This window comes from Mauremys mutica, chromosome 4 (genome assembly GCF_020497125.1).
Source record: "Mauremys mutica isolate MM-2020 ecotype Southern chromosome 4, ASM2049712v1, whole genome shotgun sequence".
NCBI classification, from domain to species: domain Eukaryota; kingdom Metazoa; phylum Chordata; order Testudines; family Geoemydidae; genus Mauremys; species Mauremys mutica.
This window is the reverse complement of record NC_059075.1, coordinates 15,237,180-15,253,432: the sequence shown is the minus strand read 5'-3', so window position 1 is coordinate 15,253,432 and position 16,253 is coordinate 15,237,180. Positions and strand designations below refer to the sequence as shown.

At 44.6% G+C, this 16,253-nt stretch overlaps 1 protein-coding gene across 4 annotated transcripts in view; it reads left to right on the top strand.

Moving 5' to 3' along the window:
* Positions 1-16,253, top strand: part of KCNH5 (potassium voltage-gated channel subfamily H member 5) — a 260,681-nt gene that overhangs the window by 62,866 nt on the left and 181,562 nt on the right. For all 4 annotated transcript variants that reach the window (XM_045012158.1, XM_045012156.1, XM_045012155.1 and 1 more), the window contains 2 exons: positions 12,453-12,568; positions 15,849-16,241. In XM_045012158.1, the coding sequence (XP_044868093.1) occupies positions 12,453-12,568; positions 15,849-16,241 (509 nt within the window). The remainder of the gene's footprint in view (positions 1-12,452; positions 12,569-15,848; positions 16,242-16,253) is intronic.

Genomic DNA, 16,253 nt, shown 5'->3' with positions numbered 1-16,253 from the left:
CTTGTAAATCCCAGCCGCGGCCGGGAATCAGAGGGCTCTGGGCTTCCCGCTGCAGCAGGCAGCCCAGAGCCCTCTGATTCCCGGCCGCGGCTCGGATTTAAAGGGCTCTGGGCTGCCTGCAACCGCGGGGAGCCCGAGCCCAGAGCATTTTAAATCCGAGCCGCGGCCGGGAATCAGAGGGCTCTGGGCTCCCCGCCGCGGCGGGCAGCCCAGAGCCTTTTAAATCCCAGCCGCGGCCGGGAATCAGAGGGCTCTGGGCTGCCTGCTGCGGCGGGGAGCCCAGAGCCCTCTGATTCCCGGCCGCGGCTGGGATTTTAAAAGCTCTGTGCTCCCCGCGGGTGCAGGCAGCCCAGAGCCCTTTAAATCCCAGCCGCGGCTGAGATTTAAAGGGCTCTGGGCTCCCCGCCCCAGCGGGCAGCCCAGAGCCCTTTAAATCCCAGCCGCGGCTGAGATTTAAAGGGTTCTGGGTTCCCCGCCAGAGCGGGCAGCCCAGAGCCCTCTGATTCCCGCCGCTGGGATTTAAAAGGCTCTGGGCTCCCTGCGGTTGCAGGCAGCCCAGAGTCCTCTGACTCCCAGCCGGGGCTGGGATTCAAAGGGCTCTGGGATCCCCGCGGCTGCCAGCAGCCCAGAGCCCTTTGAATCCCAGCCTCTGTCCGCTGATTGCCCCCTCCCCAGACCCCTGCCCCAACTGCCCCCCAGAACCTCCACCCCCTATCTAAGCCCCACTGGTCCTTGTTCCCCAATTACCCCCTCCCGAGACCCCTGCCCCTAACTGCCCCTTGGGACCTCAGCCCCTATCTAAGCCTCCCTTCTCCTTGTCCCCAACTGCCCCCTCCTGAGACCCCACCCAACTTCCCCCCCGCAGGACCGCACCCCCTACCTGTCCCCTGATAAACCTCTTAGACTCCCATGCCTATCCAATTGCTGCCTGTCCCCTGACTGCCCCTTCGAACCTCTGCCCCATCCAACTCCCCCTGCTCCTTGTCCCTTGACTGCCCCCCGGAACTCCCTACCTCTTCTCCAACCCCCAAACCGCTTACTGTGCCACTCAGACCAGCGTATCTGGCTCCATGCAGCTCCAGACAGTTGCTGCCATGCTCCCCCATGGAGCCCACAGCCCTCTCCCACCCCCAGCACCTGCCTTCCAGATTTGAACACCTCAAAATTCAGGAGTGCTCAAGCTCGGTTTGGGCAGCTTTTACTTCATTTCTCCCAAATCAGTTTCCCCTGCAAGGTGCCAACTGAAGGTGTTGGAGAACAGAGAGATCAGGTGGCCTCCTAATGCCTGGAAAAGAGACAAAGGCCGGAGGAGGGAGTGTCAGTGCCTGTGCGGACTTCTGGGAAGTGCACGGTGTGGAAGGGGATGCTGTGATGCTTTGGAACATCTCCATACAAAGCCAGTCAGGACTCTGGGGGAGCCTCCTCTCTCGGAGCATACTGTCTCCAGGGCAAGAAGCTTACACCTTCCTGGGTCTGACCTCGGAGCATTCAGCATGCCCTTCCACGTCATGCACTTTCCAAAGTGAGTCTGCCCAGGCTGGTCCTGGGGCAACCAGAGGTCGCTGCACCCCAACTCTGCAGTCAGATGTGACTCTCAGCCAGACAGTAAAACAGAAGGTTTATTAGATGACGGGAACACAGTTTAAACAGAGCTTGTTGGTACAGAAAACAGAACCCCTCTGTCAGGTCCATCTTGGGGGGTGGGGAGCCCAGAACCAAGTTCTGGGTCTCTCCCAATTTCCCCAGCCAGCTCCAAACTGACACTCCCTCCTCTGGCCTCTGTGTCTCTTCTGGACAAGGAGGCCACCTGATCTCTTTGTCCCCAACACCTTCAGTTGGCATCTTGCAGGGGAAACTGAGGCACCCACACAGTATTCAGAGAAAATATTAAGAACATTCCCACTTCATCACAACAGATGCAACAAAATATAATACCGTATATTGAAGTAGGCAAGTGCTGCTTCTGACTTTCCACTTTTAATTGACCCTTGTAATCTTGTGGCGCTGACGCGTTGTAGCTTCATTTTATATCGGCTTACAGGGCGGGAGCGGGGGGGCACCACCATTTTGGGCCCCACCAAAAATTATACAAACCTGCCGCCTATGAGAGTGTGTGGAGGGATGGACAGACAGACCGGTGAGCAAATAGGGCCTGACAGAAAGGAGTGCTTTGGAAGGAGACATCTTTCCTTTCCCCCTGCGTTGGAGAAGGGGTAACAAAAGTGGTTAGCATTCTAATACTGTGATTGCCTCGTATGCAGAAGGAGTGAAATACTGCAAACAAACTGCATGATGGTACCTATGTGAGCAGAGGTCTCTGAGCAGTCTGAGCGAAGCAAAGAGGTCGGGAATAGTGGGACCCCGTCACACTTGGGGGAGCCTTCCTTTATCCTTACAGATGAAGAAGGTGTTGGGGGAGCTGGTGTACATCTTTGGCAGGCTGGGCGATTGAAGAGACTTTCCAGTCCTGGTCGAACAGCAGAAGGAAGTGCAGAAGACCTTTGCAGAACTTCTAACAGTCCCACCATTTGAAGAGAAAGCTTCTTGCTTGCCTGGCAGGCTCTGCCACAAAAAAACCCCAGACCTTGCAGGAGTTGATAAGGGAGCAAGCCCAGGTGCAGCAACAACTCCTACAAAGTGTGGTGAGTCCTGCAGTGGGGATTGGCAATCGGACGCAGGGCTAGGCCTCTGCAAGGTGGGGCCCGCAGACGACCGTGATGCGTTTGTGGTCATGTTGGAGAGAGTGGCTTCCAGGGCAGGATGGAATAGGAAGACTGGGTGCCATGGCTAGCACAGGAGAAGCTCAGGAGGCCTATGTGGCTCTCAGTGAGGAGCTGACAAGAGATTGCAAAATGGTTAACGTGGCCAGCCTAGACTAGGTGGACCTTTCGATGGGCAAGTCTCAGTGAACATGTCAAGTTGCAAGATGGATGGAGTGGGGGATTACGGCCTCAGGCATTTGCCCAGAAACTGACAGACTAGGACACTCATTGGCTGAGGCTGGACACCCAAGGTGTGGATATTACAAGCACTGTCATTCTTGAACAGTTCCTCTGCTGGAGGATACCCACATATGGGTCAGGTGGCATCAATCTGTTATCCTAAATGTGGCAATAAAACTAACAGAAGAGTTTGCAGCCCTGGACGTTCCGGGGAGTGGGGAGGGGAAGTCGGCAGCTTAAGTGGCCAGATCTTGGAGGAAGACCAGAGAACCTACATCCAGAAAGAGCACCGAGGAGGAGAAGAGGGAGGAGCCCAGAGGGACACTGATGGGGTCTCGTCGATTGTGTATTACCAGTGTGGGCAGCAGGAATGTGTAAAAAGAGACTGCCCATACACGGAGTGAGGGTTTACAGACTTCTGTGGTTGGACCGGGACTCCCAGCAAGGAGAAAGAAGGAAGCTACCAACAGTTCCTGTAGGGTTGGGGAGGAGGTATCAAAAGGGGCTGGTGAACACTGCCTCAGCCTGTTCACTAATCCGGTGGGAGTTGGTGGAACTTCCTGGAGCAAGAGTGAGGTCCCAATGCATACATGCGTTAATAAGAAACTGCCCTGTGGCACAGGTACCTCTGGAAGTTCAAAGGGAAATGGGGTGGGGTAGTGGATGGGTTGCCCCACCCCTTCATATTAGGCATGGACTGGAGCCCTTGCCCATTAGGAAAGCAAAGGGGCATCCGAAACCCTGGAGAACTGGAATGAAACCCAGGGGGAAAAGGATCATTAAGCATAGAAGGGCTGGACAATATTAGACAGGAGAACACAAGCCAGAGAGAAGGTAAAGAAAGGGGGAGTACCCCAAGAGGCAAAGGAGGAGGGAAAAAAAGACAAGGAAATAGTCTCATAGGCTAAAGATAACCCGAACTTGTTACCAGCAGTCCTATTACCAAGGAGACAGGATAAAAGAGCATGGGAAGGAAGTGCAGGGAGAGGGACAAGAGATGCAGACAGACAAGGAGAAGCAGGAGAGGGACAGAAGATGCAGACAGACAGGGCTAGCAGGGTCTGACAAAAGGGAATGCCCTGGGAGGAGACACCCCCTGCTTTGGAGAAGGGTGAGTAGAACTGAATGACATTGTGCATACTGTGTGACTGCACTAGTATGGAGAAAGTGGTGGAGTGAAATGCTGTAAATAACTGCACAGTGGTATCTACACAAGAGAAGGTCTCTGAACAGTCTGTGTGAAGCAAAGTGGACGGGAGCAGTGGGTCCCCGTCACAGACAGTCCGGTGCTCAGCACCTCTGAAAATCAGACCCCTTTAATTAGGTGTAAAAATATCCAAATTCCTAACCTTCAAGTATCACGGTTTGACCATTATCTGTTAGTGTGGTGGACAGATCATTTTATAGCCGTCAAGGTATTAGCAACATACCGCAGCAGCGTGGTACTGGAAAGCTGGCTTAATGGGCTAGCTAGGGATTCCCCTCATTTAAGGAAAATCGTCATCAGTGTAGAACTGACATAGTGACTGTATGCTACCTGGCCCCTGGCATACCATGTGTTCCTAGGGGCAGGGTCAGTGTGGAGCAACTGCTAGAAATTGCCTAGTCGGGGCTATGGGCAGTGGGGGGATGTAGGTTAAATTCCAAGATTCCAAGGCAGAAGAGACCATTGTGATCATCTAGTCTGACCACCTGAATAACATGGCCCACAGGACTTCCCCAAAATAATTCCTAGACTAGATCTTTTAGAGAAACATCCAGTGATGGAGAATTCACCAGGTTAAAGAGCCTCCAGGCTGCTTTTACTTATGCAGGGTACAAACCAGCCCCCAGCCAGCCCCAGGATCTTGGTGTCTGCCAAGGATCTGGCTTCAAGTAATAATGAGCAAGAGATTATTTTATAGAGCAAAGCCCTAACAACTACTTCTTTAAGGGAAGCTGGCATGCTTCCATTTAAAATGTCCCAAATCAGAGGAAGTGTTCTTGGAAAGGACCCAAGTTGTCACTCCTTCTTTTGACAATTTCTCTGCTGGTCTGTTTCCTACATTGTGTGTTGCCACAGCTTCTTAAAGCTGCACGAGAGCTCAGTGCATTTATTCTGACTTACTGTCCAGAACACACAGGGGCAGCTTTACATCGGAAATGAACAAAAGCATTCATATAATTAATTGATCACCAATCTGTACTAATAGTAAAAGAATGTGGGGATCTGAAGAGGGGATGTGAAATCTCCTCCAGAATGTGCTTAAACCCAAAGTCAGTAGAACTTCATAGTGCACAAAGAAAGCTCTAAGCAAGAAAGTGGAGTGCAGCTATAACAAGCAGGTAATAACAGATTTGTTCCCATTCCAGCTGTCCAGTATAAAGCACAGTGACTCTGCACCTGGAGAGGGAAGCTGCATCAGCATAGCGACACTATTAGACTAGTGTCCATCCAGTAGAAAGGCAGGCACTAAAATGAACAGGTTTTCATAGGGGATAATTATGGCTCAGTTAAAGTTGTTCCGGCTTTTTGACTGTGTAAAGACCATAGGACCAAGTTGTATCTAATAGTATATTAGTTCTAGGCAATGCACCATACTTTACCTGTGTTATTTGGACTAAAGAATAGCAAAGCTGGAAATATCGTGTCCTGCCAAGGCACCGCTCAAGAAGTTATTTCTGAATCAGCTCATTCATTTAGGGAGTGGTTGAATGAACACGGTCCCATCTGCCAAAGCTTTTTTTCCTGGGGCCAGAAGACTTTCATTCTCTGTGTCTGGTTCAGTAGATGAGTGTACATGGGAGCTCCATGTTCCTGCGCTCCCTCAAGCGCTATGGCTAAGTACAGCATTAACAGCTTCCTCTTGTGTTACCGCAGCTCACATTTAAAATAAACACTGGAAAAAATTCTTTTTAAAAAAAAAGATAAATTTGTTACCATATTTCTCCTCTCAGAGAAACCTTTGCCGCAGCATGTCTCAAGTACAACAGGAATGTATCTCAGGGAACATGCACAACCTAGGTTGTGGCACCTTGGTACTGTCACTCTAACTACAGCCCAAAGATTAGAGGCCATCACTTTGCCCCTCATATCCTGCCCAATAACAACTATAATTAGAACAAGAGGTGCAGAGAATCCTTTGTGGTAAAATATAAAATTATGAAGAAAACTGTAGAGGAAAAGAGTTGTAGCATGGAAAACGACAGTTCAGCTGCAGTAGCATGTACCACAGGTGGGAAAGGGAGAAAGATTAGTTCTTGTCATTCAGCCTCTGAACTTTTCTTTCATGCCTAGCGGTATTTTGACCCTACGGCTCATATTAGTTTGGAGTAGTTAAACACACAGAACTACCTGAGTCAACAATGTGCTGCTGTTGCAGAAAAAGCAAATGCAATATTGGGTTGCATTAACAGAGGCATAGCACGCAAGTCACGGGAGGTGATAGTACTGCTCCTCTTGGTACTGATTAGGATAGTAGGACAATGGAACAGACTGCCTAGGAAGGTCATAGACACTTCTTCACTGGAGGTTTTCAAAAGGAGGCTGAGTAGTCATTGGTCTTCGATGGTTTAGACACAAATCTCACATCTTGCAGGAGGTTACACTAGATGACCCCTGTAGTCCCTTCTAGCCCTCTGGTGATTTTACCTTTGACTTCCTGGATGTGCAGAAGTCTCAATCCGAGTTTACAGGCAAGATTGAGGAAGGATTCAATGGACTCCTGAATTTGAGGATAGAAGATTTCTATGGATAATGAGAACATCCTCAGATTATGGAGGATATTTTAAAGACAGGGATGTATATTCTCATGTTTCAGTGCCTGGGATGGACCACACTGAGAATGCCACCTCAGGGCAGATTGCAAGAAACAGGGTAGACAGTGGTTTAATCTATATTTAGGTTCACCAAGTCAGTAACAAAGAACTTCTGTAGCACCACACTGGTTAATAGGTTGTCTCTTTTAGCCATTTCAGCCCTTGACTCCGATCCAGGTAACCAAATCTAATATAGTGAGAGGTTATTGAGCCAGTTCACCATATGTGAGGTTCTTACTAATTCCAAAGGATCAGACACTTACCCCCTGGTCAATATGTATCTCTCATCTTACCCAAATATCACACAGTCAGCCAATCCTTAGTAAACTAAGTAAAGATTTATTAATAAAAGGAAAGAAGAGAGTTATAAATGGTCAATCGATCATATGCATGCAAATGATTTTAAAGTCCTTATATCAGGTTTGTAACAGTGATGGAATAGACTGCTGGCTTTCAAAGTCTCTCTGGTAACTTCTAAAAGATTGGAAGGTCCTCAGTTCATAGTTCAAGATGCTCCTTTTTAGTTGTAAGTCCACAGTCCAGAGAATTAGAGCAGGATAGAGGCAAAATGGAGTTGCCTCAGAGGTCTTTTTGCCTTGTGCATGGAAATTTACTGTCCCAAACAAAGTCCACAGCCCCTGTGTATGGAAAGTCACTGGCCCAAGATGGAGTACAGGGTCACATGAGCATATCACATGCCCCTACACATTTTATCACAGGGAGTGGCTATTGGTTCCTCGCTGGATGAGGTATTCACAGGAAGAGCTATCTGGATGGGATGAGTTTCTTCGATGGCCCATTGTGGGAGTGGAGTGTCCTTAATGGGCCATCAACACATAAATTTGCATTAGGGCTAGACAGCTATCTGGAGGCTGTCACCCAGGAACAAAATACATGTTGGAGATACAAATACACAACCAATATTCATAACTTCAGATACAAAGATGATGCATGGATTTAATCAGGATAATCACACTTGAGAGATTATAACTTTTCCATTGACACCTTACATGATACACTTTGTGCAAGATTTGTTGCAAATGTATAACAGTGGTAATATCAATGATATAAAGACTCATCTTTAATCATACAGCATCAGACAGTGCATGAACCAGAAACTAATTTAAGAAAAAAACTTCTCTTTTGGGCAGGTTATCCCCCAAATTGTCTTCTGGTTTTTTTTCATCTTCCTCTGAAGCACTCTGGTATTGGCCATTGTTGGGGACAGGATCAGCTTTGGGTCAGGTCTGGTCTGGTATTTCCTATGTTCCTAGCAACTTGAATGGGATAACTCAACGTCAGGCTTTTCAGATGGAGCTGTGTGAGCAGGACACAGACCTTTCTTCTTCCTATAGAACGTTCTTTCTTTGTGTTACGTCTGCAATCTGTGCAGCTTCTGCACTCCTCCCACAGTGAGAATAACTGCTAGGACAGGAGGTCACTCAGACACATGATAAAAATAATCATTCTTTCCAAGTCTCTGCTATATTGAAGCAGGGAAAAGAAGGAATACATTGGGTGACATTTGAAGGATCATTGACAGCACTAGCCAGTCATGCAAATAGTGTCTTGCATATTTAAACACACACAACTTTTAAATATAATTGTGCATTTAGCTAGTCTACCACAGCGACAAGAAATACTGTCGTGTATCCTGTAATGATTATTTAAGATGCAAAAGGAGAACAAGACAGCCTGCATTCATTCTCGTCTTCCCTCTCAGACCCCAGTACCTTGCAGTTGCTGTGTCTTTATTGGTTGCATATATGAGCTTGGCGTTTATTCAATAACATCATACCCAGATAGATTAGATTAGATGAAAACAGTATGCTGGACCTCATGTTGATTTTTTTTGTAGGGTCATTCTAGGCCATATTATATACCGCTTTCCTTCCCGAGCAAACCCATGGCTCTGATAGAACTTTACAAGGTAGAAGTCAGCGCAGAATTCAAGAACTTAAATCAGGATTGGATTTTTTCAAAAGATCTGTTTTTGTGCAACAAGAAGTTATGGGTTTTGATGCAGGAAGCACTGGGTGAAATTCTATGGTCTGTGTCATGAAGGCGGTCAAGCTAGTTGATCACAATGGTCTCATCTAGCCTCCAAATCTATGAATCAAAATTTAGTTGATGTCTTTCATATGTCATTGGATAAACTTGCCAAGATGAATTTATTTTAAAGCTATATTTTTTCCTGCCTTTTCTCCTAGAGCTAAAAGTGCACTATTATTGTGTTTGTCTTATACAAAAAGGGGTTGAATGAGTATGTCTTTCCCAGAGGATTGCCCTAGGCATCACCTATTCGTGGTGAATACAGAGCACAGAAGAGATGATTTTCTTATCCATTGCTTTGTTAGTAATTTCTCACCAGTTTTCTGATTGCAACAGGGGAGGTATTTTTAAATCCAAATTTCTCTTAAATGGAGACCACCAGCAATTCACGTATTGAAGGTGCTACGTGAAAGGGACACAAAAAAAGGACTTGCGGGGCATTCCCTATCATCTACAGTACCAAACAAAAAATTCTCATCTAATCACTAGGCAGATTAATGACCTGAACTTCAGGGAACAAAGTAATTCTTGATTCGGTGACCATCTGCCATTAGAAAGTTCTGTCTAGCTGACTAAGCTGAGATAAATCTGACAAATGAAGAAATCCTGGATGGAGTCCAGATATTTGGCAGTAGCAGTTTTGGCTTCACTGATGACCTTCCTTTTCCTCTAATCTCTGGGTTGTAGGAAATGCTTACAGACTAAAGACTTGGGGCTTGTCTACACTGCGACGTTGTTGACAAAACTTCTGTCTTTCATGGGTATTTAACTCCCCACCTCCCCCGTGAAAGACAAAAGTTTTGTCGATGTAAATGGCAGTGTGAATGCGGCTTTGTCGGCAGGAGTGCTCTCCTGGGGCTGGAAGTATTTTGTGGGCAAAAGTGCCAACAAAATACTGATAGAGAGTGTTCACATGCGCTGACTTTTTTAGCGACAAGGCTGTGTCGACACAGCCTTGTTGCTAAAAGCTGTGTAGTGTAGACAAGCCGTAAGTGTTGACCTCTGTGTACTCCCACTGATACCAGTGGAAGTTCCATACAGGGGGAATGGACAATGTGTCCGTATAGCCATATATTCACAATTGTATGCAGTTGGGTGATCCCAGCACTGAACAGAGTTGCTCTTTTTCTGTGATTCTTGTGGCATGACTGGAAAGTACTGAATGGAATCTGTGTGGTGTATCGTGGCCTCTAGCAATTATGTGAACCATCGGCGTAGAGTTGTCATAATTCCACTAATGTGCCCAGCTGCTCTCTGAAATCACTGGTTAAGAAAGATAAAGCTCTTCTGACATTTTTTATTTACTTCTTCCTTGTCCCTCTTTCCTGCCAATTCTGTAGGACAATTAAAAACAAAAGAAAAGGAAGATTTTTGCACTAGAAATTATTAGTTAATACTCAAACAGTGAAATCTGTTTTGACATTGTTTATCAGAGCAGAGTACATGTTCCTAATTGAATATCAACAACTACTGAAAAGAAAGAGAACATACCATGTTATTGTCAATTCACAATTAAGGCTTATAGTTGGATAACTAAACAATAAAAGTTCAGGGATGTTATGCATTGTTACACTGCAGTTTTGACTTAGCAATATACAAGTGAAGAACCTTTGACTATCCCACATGCTTTTGGGCCACTAATTGGGAGTGGGGGGCTCTCCTAACATTCCAGATCCCTGAGTGGCTTCAAACAATTGCTATTTAAAAATACGAATCAGCATAACACATAAATGTTTCCCTCTTCCTTTCCCAAATGTGGAATTCCCCCTATACTACACCTGCCCAATTCCCGTGTTAGGCAAGATTAAATCTTTCACCTGCAACTGCTTTTCTATACAGAGAAGGCATCTGACCCTTTAAAGTCTGGTATTTCACCTCTTGCATGGCTAGAAATTGGGTTTCTGTCCTACTACAAGTGGGGAGATTTCTAATTTTAAAACAGGATCCAGCACTTCCTTCTAGTCCTGGAAGCTCCTGCAATAAAGGACTTTAAAGGTATGATGGTTTTTATTTATAGAAATGCTCTTTAAGTTGTTTCTGTGGCCCTCTCTAAAGACCGTTAGAGTTGGACTGATACTGACTAAGAAAGAGGAAGGGATATGTAGTTTAATAACAATATTTTTTTAAGACACACTACTAAAAAATAGTATTATAGTAATACTGCCTATTATTAAGGTTGCCAGACACTTCCCATTATAAGACCCTGTTTTCAGTTGTTGTACATATGTCATAGAATACTCAGTACTATTTTATAGGCAGAATTGGTAGCACTGCCTATTGTTATGGTTGCCTGACACTTCCCATTATAAAACTTTGTTTTCAGTTGCTTAGAACTTTGCCAACTTGCAACTGTTTGGGATGAAATTTTCCATGCAGAACATCTCCATCAGGTTAGAATTTGTGAGGAAGTTTTAGCTAAATTAGTTCAACTGTTGTTGCGGATGAAATTTGGGACAAATACGTTGTTTGTCCATGTTAAAAAAAAAATCTGTTGTCCTTTTTATTTGAGAAGCTCTAGTGCCTCTGTGATTTGGAGCAGGGACTTGAAACTTGGCAAGGAAGGGACTTTCACGTCAAACATATGTACTTGTATACACAATACAGAAATGCATACATTAAAGCAAGGATTTTTTTAAAGAATAATTAAATCTATTTGGTTGTAGCTCCAGAGTGTTTCCTTCCCACCAGCATCCGAGGGAAAGATCTTAATTTTCATTATGGCCGATGCTTGGATGCGATCCTGCTTAAGGGCTTTGGATTTTCATTGCCTCTCTTTTACCCCTTTTCCTTCTCACCCATTTACACACACACAACCGCTATAACATCCTGGCCTTTGTTCGGTTGGGAAGGCGTAGTGCCACAGCTCCCAGGTTGTGTTGCTGTCAGTGGGTAGAGCAAAGACTGCTCCACGCTGAATTATGAAAGCAGGTTCACCGGTGACAGCCTGATGTGTGGCTCCCAAGCCTCCTTTAAGGTAGCTCTTTATCATTAGTTTAACAGCTAAATTCATTTCTTAACTGTGTTTTACAATGTAGCCCTCAGTCTATTTTTAAGTGACTTCTTGAGACCTGTATGAATTTTCATCCATTGATATCACCATGCTTTTATTTTCAATTTTTTTTTGTTTCTATAGTTTTATTTTTGGTGTTGGCTCTTTTTTGGGGGGTGGGAGGCAGGTAAAGGAAGGGTCAGCTTTAGGTATGTAGGGCCTGAGCCATAAATCAGTGGGAGTCTGTCCGTTGGGTTCACTGGGCGTTGCGGGCCCCTGGCAGAGTTTTCCAGATTACAGCAGCAGTGCTCAAGACGGGCTTGATGCAAAGACTACTGAAATCAATGGGAGTCTTTCTGTTGACTCCAGTGGCCTTGGAATTTGGCTCCAACACCAGAATAACTCCACCTCCAGCATAGTCTGTGTCTCAAAAACACAAAAGAAAGCAAATGCCAAAGTGTGCTAGTTTTACTCATTTTTACTCTTGATTAGCAGAGGTACCTACAGCACAGGTTGGTATTTTTCTGTTTTGCAGGGGATGTAAGTCTGGAGTCTGATGCCATGAGAGAGAAACCATTCAAATCTGAAACTAACGTCAGTCCACATGAATGAGATTTGCACTTGCTGAATCGTAACTAAATCCAGCTTGCACGTTTTCTTCTTCCTCACAGGTTGGACAAAGTTTGCTCGATTGACACGAGCTTTGACTAACAGCCGAAGTGTTCTGCAGCAGCTAACGCCAATGAACAAAGCTGAGGTGGTGCACAAACACTCAAGATTAGCTGAAGTAAGTGTGAGACAGACTCCCGACTTCCCTTGTTTAAAAGACAGGACGTGATGGATAAAAGAATTGGCATCATTACTAACTGACATTTTAATATAAAGAATAGTCTTCCCTGCTACTGATTTCAAAATACATCTTTTATTTATGTGAAAGAACATATTAAATATATACAGCCACCTTTTCTGGATGAGGCATGACTGGTTCCCTTGCAAAAATACACAGATCTCTATTACTTGCATGGCCCTTTGTTTGTGTTCGTATAACTGTCATTTTGGTGCATTAATCAGGTAATTGTGTACCACAAGGTGCATAGTTATACCATCTGCATGCAGTTTTACACTCCCACACGACCAGACTGTGACACCCTTACTCCCAGTGAGTAGTAATTTGCTCCTCAAGTAGTCCCAATGAAATAAATTGGACTGCTTGAGGATTAAGATACTATCTCACAAGAGTCCTTGTCTGGCTGTATGGCGATTTGCATGCACAGAGAGTGCACGTGTGTTTTTGTTCATGCATTTGTTGCACCCAGCTCTGAAAGTCTGTCCTGCTGTATTTTTATCACCTCTTGTTCTTTAAAAGCTGTACATTAAATCCACTGTTAGCCTGCAAACATTCCTTTAATAGTGCAAATAATGCAACAGGTGAATGCTTTCAGGTTAACCAATAAAAAAAGATTTGCTGCTATCTTCTCTGAGCCCACTGGTAAGTGGGAGCTGCCAAAATATATGAGTTACTGAAAGTGACAGTCCCAGTCTCTCTGTGCCAGAAGGCTTTTGTACTGAGTCTAGTGTTAAAGATTGATGGCAGCATAAAATGTATCCTGTTCTCTTCATAGTTTTTGTGCACATTTATAATAACAGTTCTGCTTTAATGAAATCAAAGTTGAAATCTTCTACTGTTTTCCACTACTCTCACTGCTGGTTTTTTCCATGAACTATCCTCCACAGGCACTGAGGCAGCCGAGGTGATGTAATGGGTTGCTCCCATCTCTAGCTTCTCTGTCTCAATGACTTCTCAGTGCTTTGTGAACCTGGTTTGGGTCCACTGGTTCTGAGCAAGAAGTTTGCCACTCTAGATGAGCTACAGCTTATGCAGGGCAGAATATGCTGCCCACATTTCAATATTATTAACAGTGTTTGTCATTTGCAGACGAAAACAGTTCACAGTATAGTTGAGCAGCATGAAGTGCAATGGTCCTTATAATTCATTGTCCTCCACAGTTAAAGCTTTTGCTGCCCACATGCCATGTCAAGAACAGCATGATGGTATTTAAAGCACAGAAAGAGACATGGTCTCTATCCTAATGAGGTTACAGTCTAATCTGAAATGAGACACAACAATTCAGAGTAACAAAGAGTGGAGGGGACGAGGGAGGAGGAGGAGGGTAATGCCCATTGGATCAGTTACCTCGTTAGCTGTTGCACAGAACGTGTTTTTTTTTCTTTTAATTTGTATCAGTGGCTGGCCCCCATAAGGGCTAGAATAGAGACCTGGGGCCAGCCAGCCCTAGTTACTAAGGAGGCACATGCAAGCAGAGATCAGCTGGCTCCCCTATAAAGAGCAGCCGGATGGTGCAGAGAGTGGGATGCTCAGGGGGACCAGAGTGAAGTACAGAGGCTGCTGGGAGTGAGCAGGCTCCATCCAGCAGAGGAACTGGGGGCTTGGGAGCGAGGCTACAGGCAGGTGAAGTGAGGGGGAGAAGAGTAAATGAAAGGACTTAAGGAGGGATTGGAGAACTTTATTTTGAATGTTTTGTTAAATTAACAACACCATCCACTGTCTTTCCTGAGTGAAAGCCTTGCTCGGTTGCCTCCATTGAGTTTTGCCATTGACTTCCATGCAGCCAGGATTTCACACCCTAATCTTAGCAACACCCAGTTCTTCTCCTGCAAAGAAGAATGAAAAACATTAATTAACTGGAAATTTGAGATTGCAACACTTTTTTATACTTTGATTCATGCACTTAAATATTGTTCTGTGTGCTTCAGACTCACTCATTCAGTCCCTATTCATCAAGAATACATTCCAGATTTGAGCATTTTGACAAGTACGACAGTTCTGTTTGCCATGTAGCAGCCACTGTTAATATGGTTCATTAGCTCCAGTAAGGGGTACTGAAAGTGATGTGTTAGTACAATCAGTTCCTGGAGACTGAATGCATTTACTCGATCCTAATACCCATTTGGAATCCCAAATCCTAAATCTGCTGTTGGTTCTAACATATATATAACATGTGTATATATATATATGTTAGAACCAACAGCAGATTTAGGATTTGGGATTCCAAATATATATATATATATATAGGTCTTTCTTTTGGCAGCTCAATAAGTTAGTAAACCGGGGTAATCACTGTTTTGTTCCTACCCACTTAAATTTCTCATGTTGGATTGAGATAAGTGATAATTAGGCTAGCTAGAATAAATTGTTTTGGCTCTTTTACAAGGTTTGCGGTTCTAGATTTTACAAAGGTGAGTGTGCAGAAAATACAAACTTTCAAAACTGTATTTAATTTATAAATATGTCCTGGGTCCAGTACTATTCAGTATTTTCATTAGTGAGTGGGAAATGAGACTGTGTGCAAATGAAAAATATTATTAAGTCATCATTGATGTGGACTTTTTAATAGCAGCAACGTTTTGTGCAGTCTGGAGGGAAAGGTAAGGAAGCATACATTGCAACCCTCTCCAGCCATACAACTGCAAGGAGTTAGACCAGATGTTGTGAAGATAGTATTTTACTTTAAAAGGAAGTCAGCCAATGAGACTCCAGTCCAGTAGATCATTGAGCAGGATAAAGTTTTGGCTACTTTTTAGATTCAGAGAGAGTTCAGGTATGAATGCTAAGCTTTCCAGTACCTATAGGTATGAATGAGATCTCATATTTGTAACTGCAGGGCATGAGCTGAATCCAGATGGGCCTCATGCCAGTTAGTTGGCAGAGTACTTTACTTTGAACTTTTGAGCAGTAGTTGTTGGCCTTGTTTTCGCTCTGTCCGTCTGCAAATGATCTTTGTTTTTGTAAGATTACCCTTACGCTTTACACTTTTCCCATTCATTGAGTGACAGCCACCTTCACCCATTCCTACCTGATTTATGCACTGATGAGCTCATGAGATTAACAAATTAAATAATTTAGAAACCACAGGTAGCCTTGGAACCTTCAGGGTATAACAAAAACATTCTTTCCTTAATTCTGTGTATTACACAATTTCAGGAAGTGCCTATTATAACGAATGTTAACTGAAAGCCGTAACATCTGTGTTTCTTTCCTTTTATAGGTTCTCCAGCTTGGGTCTGATATTCTTCCTCAGTATAAACAAGAAGCTCCAAAGACTCCACCACACATTATTTTACACTATTGTGCTTTTAAGACCACCTGGGACTGGGTCATCTTAATTCTAACCTTCTATACAGCAATTATGGTTCCCTACAATGTCTCCTTCAAAACGAAACAGAACAACATAGCCTGGCTGGTGTTGGACAGTGTGGTGGATGTTATTTTTCTGGTTGACATTGTTTTAAACTTTCATACGACCTTTGTTGGCCCTGGGGGAGAGGTTATATCTGATCCCAAACTCATAAGGATGAACTACCTGAAAACTTGGTTTGTGATAGACCTTCTGTCCTGTTTACCTTATGACATCATCAATGCCTTTGAGAATGTGGACGAGGTAAGCAATTGC